The sequence below is a fragment of the Ostrinia nubilalis genome, chromosome 8 (assembly GCF_963855985.1).
Source record: "Ostrinia nubilalis chromosome 8, ilOstNubi1.1, whole genome shotgun sequence".
Lineage (NCBI taxonomy): Eukaryota > Metazoa > Arthropoda > Insecta > Lepidoptera > Crambidae > Ostrinia > Ostrinia nubilalis.
In genome coordinates, this window is record NC_087095.1 from 2,889,402 (window position 1) to 2,907,109 (window position 17,708).

Below are 17,708 nucleotides of genomic sequence, written 5' to 3' on the forward strand. Positions count from 1 at the left end.
GCATTTTGTAATACGCCGTCTATTAGTCCCAAGCTAAGCAAAGCTCGTAGACATGAGTGCCATGCCAGACAGCGGATAAAAAAATACTTGTAACTAAAAAATAATCATACAGATATTCGTATATCTTCGGGGATCGAACCCAAGACCTCTGGTAGAGCACGCGACCCCCTAGGCCAGGTGGTTTTTGACGGATTACAATTAGTAATGTTATTGGAAAAAAAAATTGGTATACCTTAGTTCTTTAGAAATTTCCCTAAATGTAAACAAATATGGCCAACTGACATTGACGAATTTTTAGTCTATGTCAGTTGATCTACTAGTGATGCGACAAAATCTCTCGTTAATCGCAATTCTGTAAATGTCATTTACGGACTGCAACAGACGATTATTAGATTTTTAAAGATCGTTTGTATAATTATTAAGATCAATCCTTCTTCTGATTGATATTGAGATCAGTAATGTGATCGTCAAAATAGGATCTTCTTAATCAAAGAAAATTTAATTTTCCCTTTTTTATTTGTTTAGGAAATATAATTTAAATTATACTGTGGGTCTAGACAAAGTGCACAATAAAATCGTAAACCAGTCGAAAAGTGGTCGAAAGGCCTTTTTTATGTGACACGACATGTGTATAATAAAGCTGAATTCAAAGACTTCTTCGCAAAGTGTGTTGTTGCATTCAATGAAGAAAAATTACATTGTTGAATATAACCTCGTTTAGATTTTATTTTAAATTAATATTATCAAAGTAATTGGTAATTGAAATAATTGAATATTTGAAATAAAATCAATAAAATTTACAGATTATTATCTATGAATATTGATAGACAATATTCATAGATAATAATCTGTAATAATAATTGAATATTTGAAATAAAATCAATAAAATTTACAGATTATTATCTATGAATATTGATAGACAATATTCATAGATAATAATCTGTAAATTTTATCGATTTTATTTCAAATATTCAATTATTTCAATTACCAATTAGTTACTTTGATAATATTAATTTAAAATAAAATCTAAACGAGGTTATATTCAACAATGTAATTTTTGCTTCTTCGCAAAGTGTGTTGTTGCATTCAATGAAGAAAAATTACATTGTTGAATATAACCTCGTTTAGATTTTATTTTAAATTAATATTATCAAAGTATAGCCTGACCAGGAACATAAAAACCTTCGCCATGTTGCGGAAAACTAATGGTACTAATTTCTTTTAATGGCAACAGTAACTGAAAACTTCATTGACATGTCACCTTGCATGTCAGTCTATTGCTGTCAAAGTGTAAACAAATTTTATTTTAAATGTGCGCAATTGGTTTTATGAATTAAATTGCTAAAATATTTTTATAGTCGTGAAAGAAAAGTGGTTCACAATGTGTTAAAGTATTTGTCGAAGAGAAATACTAAGGGTTCGGACAATATTTTCATTGAATAATGTTTCCGACAAAGGTTGTCAAATTGACTGACATGTTTATCGTATAGTACAGTCCACTATGAAAATTAGCTGTGGTTTGTTTCAACTACCTATTTGAAAATTTTGTCACTTTCTAAGTGTTGAATTTTATAGGATTGGGAAAGAAGTACCGAGTTTGAAGTGTTCATGAGCAGACATTGCAGTTGAATATTCAAGTTCTGAATTTGATTATTGATGAATAACAAAATAAATCTACTAGCTCGATTGATGGTTTCATTTAATTTATTAAAATCAGGTTACCTATAATAATATTTTTTCGTTAATTTATGAAAATATCAAATTAGCCCGTAATCCTGAATCCTGATACATAAAGTTAGCCTATTAATTTAACACAGGTACGACTGTACTCAGTGTTGCACTATCAAATGCAATTGACGCGCCACTATGCCAGGGTTTTTATGTTCCTGGTCAGGCTATAATTGGTAATTGAAATAATTGAATATTTGAAATAAAATCGATCTGGGGGCACGGCAGTGCCCCCGCCAAGTCGAGCGCGAAGCAAACACTGCCGTACCATCCTTTACTGGAACCATTTCGCCGCATTTTCGGGCCCCTATTTGAGAACCTCTGGATAAGACCAGAACGCAGAAAATTTTGTCATCTAATAAGCTATAATCACATACTTAAAATCCAAAATTTCAAGTCTGTGGGTCATTTAGTTCCGAAGTTAAGCGAAAGCAAAGTTTCGCATTTATGACACTCACTCACTCACTGATGATCATCAAAATAGAACTAGTACTTCCCATAAACTCAGAGAGCTGAAATTTGGTACAGAGTTAGGGTTTAATGGCCACATAAAGGGAAAACTATAAAAACTAGGAAAATCGAAGATCTGGAGTAACACCACATTCATAATCAATACTACTAGCGCCACACCGGCACCGTGGTGTTTGCCTGTACCGCTCACCGCTAGATGGCGCTAGCACTTTGAGCGTCGATTTTCTGCACCGCGGTGTCCAGATTTTTTTTCCTTTCTAGACCCCCCCGTCGATTAAGTTGAATGTTGTGTAATAGAGATGGGTTATACTAGGTAAATTTGATACTAGGTGCACGTATTCCTAGTATTTATTAATACTCGATCCAAATACCTATTCCACCTAGTACGTAGTAATTTAGCATACTTGATAGTGCGGATAATCCACGTAATATGACTTTAAAATACAATTTTTTTTGAAAAGATACAACCGTAGTATGAATAATGCAATTTGAAATTGAATAATAATTCCTCCCTTCATACTTCAACAGGCTGACTGTCAACTTAAAAGTTGGCGTATTTAAAAGATATCAATTTCATAAAAATATTTACATATTTTTTCTTATTTACATGAATATGGTTTGACTACGTTTGTGTGCGTTTGCTTCGTCGCGCTCAAATTTGTTTGGTCAGACAGAGACGGAGTGAATCTCTACGTTCGCACATAAGCTTAGCGAGAAATACTAGGTGCGCGTAATACACGACTACGGATTACGCAATAATAACCTCTATTACTTTGATGATAGGGTCGGAAATCGTGTAATTTATAAAATACTAGGTGGATCAAGTATTTAAAAAATTGGAATAGGTGCCGCCTAGTACTGTAAAATACCTAGTGTGTGGATCTGTTCTAGTAAATACGTCTCATCTCTATTGTGTAATTTGAATTTGGTTGATTTCGTTTATTTTAACGTGAGGTTCGCTAAGGTTAAGTTATTATTAAAACAATTCTGATTCGTTGTCCATTTTAAAGGTCGCTGTGTTTAATATCGTAAAAAAAATGTCGATAATATTAAAGGACGACGACGTTAAATAATTATGCCACATTCTACAAAAAGAAGTGAAATCCCACCAAAAACATTCTGTAAAAAACTAGCCAAGTCTCGATGGAGCTGCTTGTTTATCTCTAAAAAGTAATGAAATCTAGACAAAGTCGTGCCAAGTCTATGGTTCTTTACTGCGATTTCTTTATTATTATAGTTAATGTTGTGTGACTTGGCCGTTGAACAATCTTTATTAAGATAATCAATAATCATGCATAAGTATTATTGAAATACGCAGCTTTATTAAGCCTACAATAATTGACTGGTTATTAAATCAACGTTTTCCATGTGGCAATTTTCCATCGTCAATAGGTAGCGGTTCTGGCAACAGATTGGTGCAATGGTGTCATGGAGCACCTGGTTTTGTACCCTTCAACGGCCAAGTCACACAACATTAACTATAATAATAAAGAAATCGCAGTAAAGAACCATAGACTTGGCACGACTTTGTCTAGATTTCATTACTTTTTAGAGATAAACAAGCAGCTCCATCGAGACTTGGCTAGTTTTTTACAGAATGTTTTTGGTGGGATAAAATTTACAGATTATTATCTATGAATATTGTCTATGACTTACAGATTTTCCAGAGATAGGACCTAAATTATTAAACGTCAAATGTCGATTTGACATTTTAACATGAAGCACAAATTTTCACCATCCAAATATTTTGTTTTCAATGTTAGATTTCATATTTGTTTCATCATGAGAATAAAGTTGGTTTCATGAGCTTGTGAAATAATGTGTATGATATTAAGAAAACGTGAGTATTATAGTGTAATTGTGTGCACAAGTCTTTGTTTACATCGATGGAAATTTCTAAAGAATTTAGGATTACCTAGTTTGACTTTTGAGAAAACAATAATTTTATATTTCAGGGTTTCATCTCAAAGACTGAATATTTTTTTATGTATTTATGTAAATGTAGATTGTTCTACTTTTTGAATAATAAAAAATAATAATGAGACAGTTAAAAAAATAATCAACAATTTTTAAGTAAAATAAGTATAATTAAGGTTTATTTAATTTATTGTTTCTCTCTATTACGACAGATTAAATGAAACTGACTAAAGACTTGTCAATCAATTTTTATTCGGATTTCGGACGCATGTCGCCGTAGTAAGGACAATCTGTTCAGGTAGGAATTCTTGGATAGCTCAAACTTGGAGTGTAAGTGTGGTTGTGCTTTTCAGTCGATTAAGCACATGATGTCGTGCCCTGCGTGCCCAAACAACTGCACGCAGGAAGATTTAATGAACGCTACTGACAAGTCACTGACTAACTGACTGGTTTAATGAACGGGCAGAACCTTAAGGTTTATTGTCGACACGACAAGAAGAAGAATCAATTTTATTGCGATTAGACCTTACCGGAGACGACCTAGAGCGTGGTTATTAAACTGAATAGAAACATTACATTTTTACGAAAAAAAGGCTCCGTCTAAGCTGTAGCAACCATGACTACGGAGCTGCACCTTAGCGTACCCAAACTATTTTTATACGTTCCCCAATACTTACTGTAAATGGTTAAAAGATAAGCAGCATTTATCGCATCTTGCCAACATTTATTTGTAACTAGCTTTCCGCCCGCAACTTCGCCCGCGTGATTTTGTCTGTCACTGAAAAACTTTATCGCGCGCGTCCCTGTTTCAAAAACCGGAATAGAAACTATCCTATGTCCTTTCCCGGGACTCAAACTATTCCTATGCCAAATTTCATCAAAATCGGTTCAGTGGTTTAGGCGTGACAGCAAGACAGACAGACAGAGTTACTTTCGCATTTATAATATTAGTATAGATTATCTCCGATGTGTTAACGCGGAAAGTCACGTGACGCACGTGTCGGCACACGCAGCCGCGGCCGCGCCGGCGCACGCGTCGCCGCATTGCAACAGGGGTTTTGAGTCAAAACCCCTGTTGCAATGCGGCGTAAAATGTGTCGAATGTCAAAACTTTTGACATTCGACACATTTACACAACTTCTAAATCATTCAAAAATCTAGCAGTTTGAGTTCTGACATTGAAAATTTACATTAAAACGTACCTATATTAGGTAATCATGACTTTTTGGCAATTCAAAAGTAAACCTAGCAGACCAGTTTATTTGTTTTATATATAAATAACATGTGACAAAACTGACAGGATGATCCAAGCCTTCAAATCCTTAGCATACTGAAAATACTGATTTTAGCTTTATTTTTACTTTTACTCAATGATTTTATTGAGTCACATTTATCTTATTGCTAGAAATCATAATCATAATGCAATCTTTAATTAGAATTATTTTGCTTTCTTATTAAATTCCTGTAAATCCTGCAGCTATAATTCCTAAAGCGCGATTATAGGCTGCGATCTGCTCCGTGACGACGTATTCTACTTTAGGTGGTCTAAGTGGAATAGGCCGGGTGCTATTCGTGCAGGTGCTATTTGAGCTGGTGCTCAAAGTGGAATACGTCTCCGTAACGTCTACTAGTCTAGTCTGGTCAATAGTAGTCAGTAATAGGCCTTAGACCTAGACCTAGAACTCAGACCCATAACGGGCACGTGTCGACGCAGTGGGAGCGCGTCGACCTCGGAGCACCTTCCTTAGTTCATCTAGCAATAGATTCTAGTAACTTCCCACGATCGTTCATTGTACAGAAGACACAATCTTATGCAGATTTAGTGCCTGGGTAGGTGACAACGCATCGAGCTAACATACTTAGTTACTAATTAGTGCTACTTTGCAATATGCCACATCGTGAAAGACCTTTTTGACCTTTTTTAGAAAACGACTAAAATAAGCCATTTTCTTGTCAAATTACATTAATTTGTAAGTCTATCCTTGTACTTTTAACCCTTATTCAAACGCGAGCTGGTATGCATTTTTTTTACAAAGTTGAAGTGGATTTTGGGTAATTGTGGGTCACTTATTTCATATTTTTGATCAAAATTTATAAAAAAATAGGGGAAGGGGTAGTTTTTTGGGTGGTAAATAATTTACCATTATCCATTCATGACTACGAATTATTAAATGTTGGTGGTAAAATAGTTACCATTGTCCGTTTTGGTTTATTTTTGGTTCTTGACTAGTGACTTCCTCTTGGTTCTACCTATATTTTATTAAATATTTTGGGAATGAAATAAATATATTGTTTTTATATTTATTAATATTACTTATTATGCTTACAATTAGGATGCTTACCTTGAGTCTGAAACTAACAATTCACTAATTACGTAACGTCAAAACGTTACGTAAATAGATATCAAAATAACTTAAAATTTCTCCAAATATTTATTTAGTTTTATTTGTGCACATACAAAAAACAGCAGTTTTTTTATATATCATCAAACTTTTGTCAAGACGGGATCGGACAATGGTAAACTATTTACCACTTCTTTAAAATGTCTAAATTATATGAATAAATCAATTGCAGACGTTGCCTATAAGTGAGATTATACAATAAATGTTATAGTTTAGGAATTTGAATCCAAAAAACACTTATCAGAATTTTCGTTGAACAAAGTTTCAAAAATACCAAAAACGCGCGCTAAAAACTTGAAATTTTTCACACCAAAACCGTTTGGTTGACTTTGACATTACCTGACAGTGACAAATGACGTTGAAAAGTTGTAAAATGGCATAGATAAGTAAAAAAATATATTTAAAAATATAAATAAGTGACCAAGATATCTTTAAGTATTACCATATCGAAAATTAGGATTCTTTTTTAAAAGTAAAAAAAGTGGTAATATATTTACCTTTATTTGAATAAGGGTTAAAAGCTTTGATAAAATTTTTCTGTTAAAAAACAAAGCTTTCCTCATATTCGTAGCTTCGTAGCACTGACAACGTTACCGAGTAGAAATCATTAAGTTGTTTCATAATGTTGCATAAAATAAAATCTAGATAGTGTATTTGGCACCTAACTAGCTATCAATTTGAGGACCACGCGCGAGATCACGTGCGCGAGAGTGACAGCGTCCGCCGGCCTCCAGGGCATCCAATGGCGCTCCTAACGCAGGATCGCGCTGGATGTAGCGCCCTCCCTCTGCACGAGACCAAATATAATATAATATGCTGTCGAGGGTAATGACCGCTCTAGAGGCACGCGACTTTTTTGCTGTTCATCGCGAAAAAAATCGTGATTGACGATATTTGTGATCATCTTTAATATTTAGGTATTTTTGTATGTTCTTTTTCAACCATGTGTGCGCAACTTCTTGAGATTTTTTTAAGCATAGATACTAAGATACTTATTACACTTAAAGTCGGATTCTTTAGAAATTTCCCTATATGTAAACAAATATGGCCAACTGACATTAAAACATTTTTAATCTGTGCCCTAGTGAGGCGACAATACCTCTCGTTAATCGCGGATTGAAATTATTGTAGTACTTACGTACCTATAGAAAGAATTTATAATGCTTTATAAAGCAATGCATTAAACAATTAGTAGTACATTATATGAAGAAAAAATACATTGTTGATTAAGACCCTATTTAAATCTATTTAAATGCAATCAGTAATAAAAATGATTGAATAATTGAAATAAAATCGATTAAATTTACCGATTATTGTCTATGACTTACAGGTTACAACACTGATGTGTCAGAGACAACATGGAGATAACACATAATTTTAAACTTCAAGTCAATTTGACAAGTCTCACAAATTTTCATCGTCCACATATTTTGCTAAAATAATTTGTTTAAAGATTGATTCCAAACTTGTATAATCGTGAGAATAAAGTTGGTTTCATGGGCTTGTGAAATAATGTGTATGATATTATGAACACGTAAGTGATTATGTTGTAATTGTGTGCACAAGTGTTTGTTTACATTTAAGGAAATTTCTAAAGAATTTAGGTATAGATACGAGTATCTATGAAGGACGAACAGTCCATTCGAAGCTGCGGGCAGGAGCTTGTAGATTTATAAAACCAAATCGTACTGGATAAAGCCCGAAACAAACAACAGACGTGCCGCAAACTTTCTGGTAGGATTAGGAGGAACGTTTGTAGAGTTCGTCTTTTCTATTTTTGTTTTTGATGGATTCTAACGGTGACGATCTAATAACTTTTTTGAGTTCCTTATTACAATTTGTTTAATTTTTCTAGGGCTGTAGTTTCGGAAGTACGTTATTAAGAAGAGACGCCGCGCGCTGGCCGGTTGGAATCAATGAGAAGCAAAATAAATGAAAAAAGGAAGTTTGGTTATCCATTTTTATCTAGTGCCTTTAGGTAGGTTTGGCTGAATAGGTAGTGCAGGACGAAGACTCTGCGAAATTGCCTGATTCTTCTGGCACAGAATAAACGCAGCTTATCAGAAGTAATTACAAACAAAAGTATACTTACTGGCACATTTATACAGTAGGTTCGTCTGCGCTATATCGCTGACACTCAGTCTGACCCTCTGCCCAATCTCAGGCCGCTTCTTGCCATGTACTTCTAAGGGCAGGATGGTGTCCAGGTACGTCCCTTTGCTGAAGGTGTTCCTGGCGTAGTGCATGATAGAATCGTAGTCGTAGGTCTGCCCGAGGGAGTTTACTTCTTCAGCTGTCAGTTTGTTGAAGTTGTATTCTTGGCCTGTGGTAAAAGAGTACCATTATAATCAAATTCGAGATTTCTTTCAAAAATTAAGATTAGCTAAGTTTTATTGTTTATGAGCCCTTTTTAGGGCACCTACACAAGTCTTCGGGATATTAGCTTCGGGACAGTTAATCGGCTGATGTTGAGAAAATGTAGAGAAAGGTAAAAAAAGTATTACAGTTTTCTGGAAAATTGGAAAAAGCTGTAAAATAGAAATAAATTGGAAAAGAACGGAAGTCACATAAAAACGACTGTTATTATAAATTAATTCCAATCACACTAAAGAAAAAACATTATCTACAGTTTATTTGTATCAATTTGTGGCCTTTATCACAGGCTCATTTATATTCAGCTTACTTAATTACTTTGAAAATAATTTTTAACAAATTCTTAATTTGCTTCTTTGAATATTTAATTACTAAAATGCCCGCAGTTTAATCAGCTCCAAACACCATTATTCCTGAATCGTGTTCAAAACTGGGGCAAAACGTTGAGCCAGCTTTTGTAGAGCAAATAAACAGCGTATAGTACGGACAACCTTATTGGACGCAAATTAAACGAATAAAATACATCTTTATTTTGTTAATTATAAAATTCATAATTATTTGCCCCTTGTATGTACAAGCTAACCACTACAACACTACGTATGTATTTGTAATAGACTGGATCATTGGAAAAAACACCCCTTGAACGTTCTTAACGAATATAACTTCAAATGCAAATTGCTATTGGTCACCTTTATAACTCCATATTATTATGTTGTAGTGGATATGCTATTTTTAATTCCATAAAGATCTGCCCAATAGCTCTAAGACATGCCCTTACGTGTCCAATGACTGGAAGTTTACCCTATGTGCTTTTGCAGTCGACTGTATCAATATAATTTAATTTTTCTACTGCTTTGGAACAATTATGCAAAGAACCAGGACAAGAAACCCCAAAATAGTCCTTAATTAGTTAATAAAATGTAAGGTCACCAACTTTTTACATTACTTAGGGAAACAAAGTGTTTAATTCATCAGGCTTAGTTTCAAAGCTTCGTATTTAAGCCTCGTTGAAAACTGGAAGTAAATTAAAAATATTCCAGAATAAATAATAGCGGTACTAAAACAGACCCCTGAGGAACGCTACATAAAGTGGTTAATTGTTAGCAAATTGCTCAGGCGGATTCTGGGGCTAATTAAAAGCAATAATTTCAGGCATCGCCTCATAATAGCTTTATCTGAAATCAATTAACTGCTAAAAGCTTCTAAACTGTGAAATTGTGAAGAATGTACACACACAGGCCATAAATTGATCTAGTTATGAACATCTATAATGATTCCCTTGAGCAGCGAATACATTATTTGCGTATTTCAGGAAAATTTTGCACCTGGTACTAGATGCCTAATACGTTCTTACATAAGTATCATTAAAAAAAATATGTCTGTATACAGACATACGAGTACATGACATCTTTATACTGCGCACAATGAATAAAATACCCTTAACCAACGTCTATAATCACCGGAGATTGTGACAGGATAAATAAAAATACAGGTATTAATATAACAAAAATAATGTTAGAACTAGCAGATAAAAATATCTAGCTAAAAATAATAACACTTTACGTGGAATTCGTAGAAAATCAATAGAACAACGGCAACGAAACTATTTGTTCCAATATACGTGCAATGAATTTATTTCTCTTGTCAGCCATGTTCCCCCGGGAACATTTTCACGTGGATTGACAGTCTTACCGACCAAGAACATACTTGCGATGTTCATTTTTATTTTTTACTAGCGGCCGCCCGCGACTTCGTACGCGTGGATCCCGTTTTAACCCCTTAGGGGTGGAATTTCGTAAAATCCTTTCTTAGCGGATGCTACGTCATAACATCGATGCCTCCTAAGTAAATAATCGTAAGCCACAAAATATCAATTTTGATTTTATAAGCATTTTATAATTACTAAAATACGTATTATCGAACCCGCGAACAAAAATTGCAATATCATTTAAAATAAAAGATTTTTCACACGTATTCAATCGTATGTAATCCACGCTCGCAACGTATACTATCGTAATGTCCTGTGCGATCGTCTACAGGGGAGAAGCGGTTTGGTTCACCGCTAGCGAGCGCATACTATTAGGTAAGTAGTAATTACAGTGTTCCTTTTGGTGTTGAAAATTGCCTTATATTTTGTTACTAGCTATTCAAAACTATAGTAATTAACACATACGATTCTTTACGTTCCTTTTTTAAGCTAACAAAGTATCGTATATTTTACATACCATGATAAACGTTGTTAATTAAATTTATTTTTTATCGTATGTAATACATACGATTATTAACGTGGTTTGTTTTCGTACGTTTGATATTGTATGTGTAATTTAATATAGTTTACGTTAGTAAATTGAGTATTTATTCCTATTGTAACGTTTAATTACGATTTTTTCGTCTTCGTTGTAAAGTTAAATTATATTTTATGTTTGTGTTTTTTTAATATTTTCAGATTCGCCATTTCCTGAAGGAGCTGATTTAATAGAAATCCAAGCATTTTCTAATTTGATCTCCAGTGATTTACTTAGTGATGAAGGTACTTCGATCCTACTAATATTATAAATGCGAAAGTTAGGATGTCTGGATATCACGATGTCTGGAAATTTGTTACTCTTTCGCGCAAAAACTACCGAACAGATTTTGATGAAACTTTACAGTATTTTTGTTTATAACCCAGAATAACATAACATATAGGCTATAATTTATGACGATCTGTGACAAACTAAATTTCTTTAATTAGTGACATTTTTATGTATTTTTATAAGTAATCATTAATAGGTAAAAAGCTTTATAACAAAAAAAAGTGAATCTGAATCACTCTCAGCTTTACGATTAAAAGAATCTACAAGAAGATTGTGATAGAATTGGTGATGCACCGCTGGAATAACACCACTAGTACAAAGGCTTACCAAGTATTTTTTTTTAACTTTGGTTATAGGTAGCATATTTTATGGTTAAAAAGGAAGCAAACATCAGAGCAATCTTGCTGTCGTCGTCTCGTGTTAGTTTTAGTAACAACAGTCATATATTGAGACTCATCCAAATGATATTTATAATGGAGTTTATTTGAACACAACATCACCGTTCAAGGTCGTAGTCTAATTTTTACAGCCTAAGATTGACTTAAAATCCAAAAATTTGGTATGATACAACTCGATTACAGTATATGGTTTCCCATCTTGTTTAGCCCATCGTACCAATGAAAACCATTCTAAAGGAGTATAAATACATTTATTTTTGGAACATCTTTCAATCAAAGCATGAAACTACAACCATGTACTGTGATCGAGTTGGATCATACCAAATTTTTAGATTTTAAGTCAACCTTAGGCTGTAAAAATTGGACCAAGAACTTGAACGCTGTTGTGCAATGGATGAAAATAAAAGAAGTCAAGGTGCTTCCTTCTGAGCCAAATAAACTCCATTATAAATATCATTTGGATGAGTCTCAATATATGACTGTTGTTACTAAAACTAACACGAGACGACGACAGCAAGATTACTCTGATGTTTGCCCCCTTTTTAACCATGTGCTACTATAACCAAAGGTAAAAAAAATACTTGGTAAGCCTTTGTACTAGTGGTGTCATTCCAGCGGTGCATCACCAATTCTATCACAATCTTCTTGTAGATTCTTCTAATCATAATGCTGAGACTGATTCAGATTAACTTTTTTGGTTATAAAGTTTTTTACCTATTATTGATTACTTATAAAAATACATAAAAATGTAACTAAATAAAATAAATATCTTTAAAAGTCCAGTAGAAAAAAATAACTCATAACTTAAACTTAATTGATTTCAGAAAAAAAAACACAATTTACTGAATTATCATTAATTATTATTCATGTTACCTATTATATAGATTCCTTATGTGAAATTTTCGAATAATATTAGAGGCTCTAATAAGATTAAATACTATTTTTTTAAAGTAAGAACAATAACGATGTAACTTTGTTAATTGATTTTATCAATTAAGAATAGATTTTGCTTATTGTAAGGTTAATAAAGAAGATAAATATTCCTTTTATCACTTTATAAATAAAACTTTTTAATTTAATCGTAATTGCTATGCTTAAAAATAATCAATGTTTATTAGAAAACAAAAAAAAAATTATTTGATCTCGTCAGTTAATTACTTTTGATTTAATTATTTGTAATAACTTCACATTCTATGTTAATTTAAAATTATTTTAATTATATTTTCATAAGAAAGAAAGACTGTTATAACGTGATTCTTTGGTACAAATTAATAAATATGGTATTTAAAACAGAGGTTGCATTTCAAGACTTTCATTGTGTTCAAATTGATTTTGTGAATCCTTTTGTCCAAAATAGATGAGTACCTAATTGAATAATTTAGTTTTAGCATGAATTTACAATGAAAAATTAATAAAATGTAACATACCTTCGACAGTATAAATGATTATGTTCCCGTACAATGGAGTATGTGGCTCTTACTATATATTTTACCTACAGCTAGACAAAGTAAATAATTGTATAGTTATGTTACGATTTCTATGACTAATTTTATCCGCCGTAAAACACCGTAACAACAATATCTCCAAAACTACAATATATTTACAAATAAATGTTATTTTATAAGAATACACCTTAAATCGACTATATATTTTGAAAAAATCGTATCCCTAGCTCAAAAGATGGGAAAACTGCACACATAAATATCTTTAAATGGCTCTACTGTAAAGTTTGGTTTTAAGACATACGATAGTTTACTTAGGAGGCATCGACATCTAGTACCTGCATGCCAAATTTCAGCCCGATCCGTCCTGTGGTTTGGGCTAGATCACTATGTCAGTCAGTCAGTCACCTTTGAGTTATATATTACTAGCTTTCCGCCCGCGGCTTCGCCCGCGTGGAATTTTGTCTGTCACAGAAAAACTTTATCGCGCGCGTCCCTGTTTCAAAAACCGGGATAAAAACTATCCTATGTTCTGTCCCGGGACTCAAACTATCTCTATGCCAAATTTCATCAAAATCGGTTGCGAGGTTTAAGCGGGAAAGCGTAACAGACAGACAGACAGACAGACAGACAGAGTTACTTTCGCATTTATAATATTAGTTGGGATTTAGATAGGTATACCCCAGTGACTACGCTTACGTAGATTTGAATACGTCACAAGTAAACTAGGTATATTACCTATTTAAATATTTTTTGAGATTACTTTCGTCATTCTTGTACAGTTAATTTGTATTTTATACTCGTATTTAACTTAGAAAATGCAGGGCTCTTAATTTTCATTGAGAAAATAGAAGCTAAGTTTGATGAGTTTCTATAAAAGGAACTGCCCCGAGTTTAATGAAAACTAGTTGAATTCTTCAAAGAAAAATTCAAACTCAAAGGAAAATTTGTACGCTACATAAATTCTTAAGTGAAGAATATTCTAGAGTATATAACAATATTGGGTACGGAAATATAGCGTCATGTTCATACCCAAATCTTAGCGCATCAGGAATTCGAGAATCTTAAGCGTTTTCGATTTGGCAGTCTCCTCAATAAAACCTTCAAGACAATCCCAAACTTCATGTCCTACAACTTAAGTCTAATTTCATTTGAACACTCAGAAATTCCTGTTCAATTAATTTTCAATCTTATGATCGGTTATTAAAGCTGTAAGTTGCTTAATAGGATTTTGAACGAAGCCATCTAATTTAAATAGTTAGTTGAATATTTGCAGTCTCCTGGTTATCCCAGTAATTCATGTCTGGAGGTAACAATGACCTGATTATGCTCGCCTAAATGCCTCCCTGTGAGCGTTCCTGCAATATCAAGCATTTGATTAAATAAGGCCTGAGTGAGTACAGCTATAGCTGGATTAAAGAATTCGTCGACAATTAGATGTCTGGCATGTTTTGTAGTAGGCTGTAAGAAACTGTATGAGTGGGATATTGAAGCTGATGGAAACTAGGAGCATTGTTATCAGAACATAGAAACAAAAAAGAAAAATAATGATTTTGGTAATTAAATTGTAAACTGTTATCTTTTTATTTGTTAGGGTGAGTTGCACCACCTAATTTTGACCGTAACTATGACGGTAACCGGTGTTATTTGTATGGAGTTTGACAGATTTTTGACGTTTGTCAAAGTTAAAGTAAGATGGTGCAACCCAGCCTTAGTGAATAGGCTTTTAACAAATTGGATGTTTGTTGTCTATTTTGCAGCAACCTGTCTCAAATTGTGTGTTTCGTCTAATAAAACGCCGTCTTTATGTGGATTGCAGGAAGGAGGATGCTATTCGGGTGTCTAATTTCAAACAGTCTTATTACATTTATAAAATGTCTTGGATTTTGATTATGTAAGGAATAGAAATAAGAGAGTTTTGGACATAATATAATTATTTTCTAGATACTCCTATCTTTCCACCTAAATCTATAATACATTTTGTTTGGCATGAGGTCACTATACCCTCTATTTAATGTGGCAAATGAGATGAAAATAAATACGCTATTCACAGAATAAACTAATCATTCAGTTTGATGACCATGAGAAATTCTATTGAAGAAACCTTTGGATACAAATCTAATAGCTCAGCTAAATGTTACAGTGGTTTCTGAACACGAAGTCTCTGTTATTGGCTGTTTTGAGGGCTTAGTGTGAGTTTACGTCAAAAGTCCTCACTAGTGAGCGCGATAAAAAAATAAATGAAAAATTTTGTCCTCGAAAGTTTCTGCTAGGGGCGCTGTACAATCTGTAATCCATTTAATGTAATTTTTTACGCGCTCACTAGTGACGACGTTTGGTATAAACTCACACTAAGCCCTCTGAAAGGGTTGGAAGTTAATATTGCTCTAGAAATTAACGTGGACATAAAACACAAACTTTACGTAGGTAGAAGGAAATTCATTTAAACGTGAATCGGTTTAATAGTGGACTTTGTGAAGCCCGAAATTAATAACTTGTTTGTAAACTCTTTGATTAAGCTCTATGTTTGGATTTCCGGGTAATAACCAGATAATTAATTTTCAGTAAATTAATTCTAAAAATACATTATAATAGGTTTAGCATTATTTTAGAGCAATTTTAATGAAAATGGGAAGAAAATACTTAAGAAAGAAGGACTGATGTTAGCGGGTCCAATATAGTAGTAGATTAGAATATTCTTTTTTATTGTTATTAGACGGAAAAAATATTAGGATGATTAGTTCTTACTTTATGCGTGTAAGAACGAACAAAACAACTCGATTGACAATATATACATACTCGTACATGTGGTTTTCAGCAAATGGTTTTGTTACTTAAGGTTAACTGGCAGATAATGCCCAATGGTTTAAGTTCGCCTTATGTACCAATTATATGGCATTAATTAATTAATAAGTATTTGGAAAACATTAAAAAATAAGCAATAAAAGCGATAAAAGTTTGGTAAGTAACTAAAAGTTGAAGAATTAAGAATTCAATACCTATTAATTTTCCTGTGACTAACGAAAGCCAAGACCAAACTGAAAGTGAAAACTCTTTCCTTCTGCGTCCAAAGATTTGTAATGCGTAAAATCAACATTAAAACTTACAAGTTTAATTGTAAAAGTTTCGCAAAGCACCACCACTTTGTAAGTCCTAATTACTGGGTAGTTTAATGTACAATAGTTGCCCACTTAACTGGGGCAAACTCGCCACATATAGGTCATAGGCAAATGCAAATAAGCCATTTGCATATAAAATGCCTGGCAAAAAATGCCATGCGATGCAGTGTGTATTAATATTTTAATTGGTTTGACCGTGGGTGTGCATAAAAAAGCCATAAGCCCTGGCGGTCTTGATGTACGCTGAGCGGGTGCCTTTTTGTCAGAGGGGCACAAGCAGTTAATTGTCCACTTGTTTATTTCTCTCTGTTATAATCTATGTCTTACCTGCTTGTATACCTTTCTTGCAAATAAAAAGTTTTCTATTCTATTCTATTCCATAACCATAATAGAATTGATATAGAGATATGTCTTACATCTGAATTCACAAATATTACTATGAGGTCTCACAGTGCGCGTGGACGCACAGGGTACACGAACCAATCACAGAGCTCTATTCAACGCTGTGCGTTCGATTTGCTGCTTCACATAAGCAAGCATCGTTTGTGAATACGGGCGTTAATTTCAGTTAATGATGGAAGCAATTAATGATTGAGTATTAGTCAATTAAATGATTTTGCTAATGTAGGTAGGTAGTGTAACTTATTATTTAAAGCACAACAGACTATTTATCGTTCGTTCATTTTAGCCAAATGACGTCCACTGCTGGACCTCCTCAAGGCCTCCCTCAAGGTTTTCCATAATGAACGGTCCTGCGCTACCCGCATCCAGGTTCTTCCCGCGACCTTTACCAGATCAGACTATTTATCGTAATTTATTAAAACAAACAAAAAACAGGACACCTAAGGCTTATTTAAATTCATGTGGATTGTTTGATTACTTTTTAAGTAGGTACCTATTTGTGAAAATTGCATTACCTAGAGAGACTTTTTTTTTTAGTCAAGGATTAAATTAAATTAAAATCAAAGCAAAACAAAAAAATTACACAAACTTTTTGAATGTTCATTAGGTAACCACTGAACTGACCCAATTTTAAACTGCAATGGACCAAATGCAAGCGGATTAGCTAGTTCTGACCTACGCGGTTGTGAATCACGTAATGCCTTCCTAATTTATGAGTTCACGGATCTGTTAATAACGTGTTTAAATTTGGCTTTATTTGGCTATAGGTTTGGTATTAATAGCATGATAATGGTTTAAATTAATATTAGAGAAAGCTGATTTGAATTGATTACGTAGCGCAGTCAAATATTTAATTAAGTGGCTAAATGACCAAATTAAA

At 33.4% G+C, this 17,708-nt stretch overlaps 1 protein-coding gene across 1 annotated transcript in view; it reads right to left on the reverse strand.

Annotated features, from left to right (window-relative positions):
• The window catches only part of LOC135073724 (tolloid-like protein 1), a 113,773-nt gene that overhangs the window by 19,890 nt on the left and 76,175 nt on the right, over positions 1-17,708 (reverse strand). Inside the window, exon 8 of the mRNA XM_063967880.1 lies at positions 8,611-8,841. Within this exon, the coding sequence (XP_063823950.1) occupies positions 8,611-8,841 (231 nt within the window). The remainder of the gene's footprint in view (positions 1-8,610; positions 8,842-17,708) is intronic.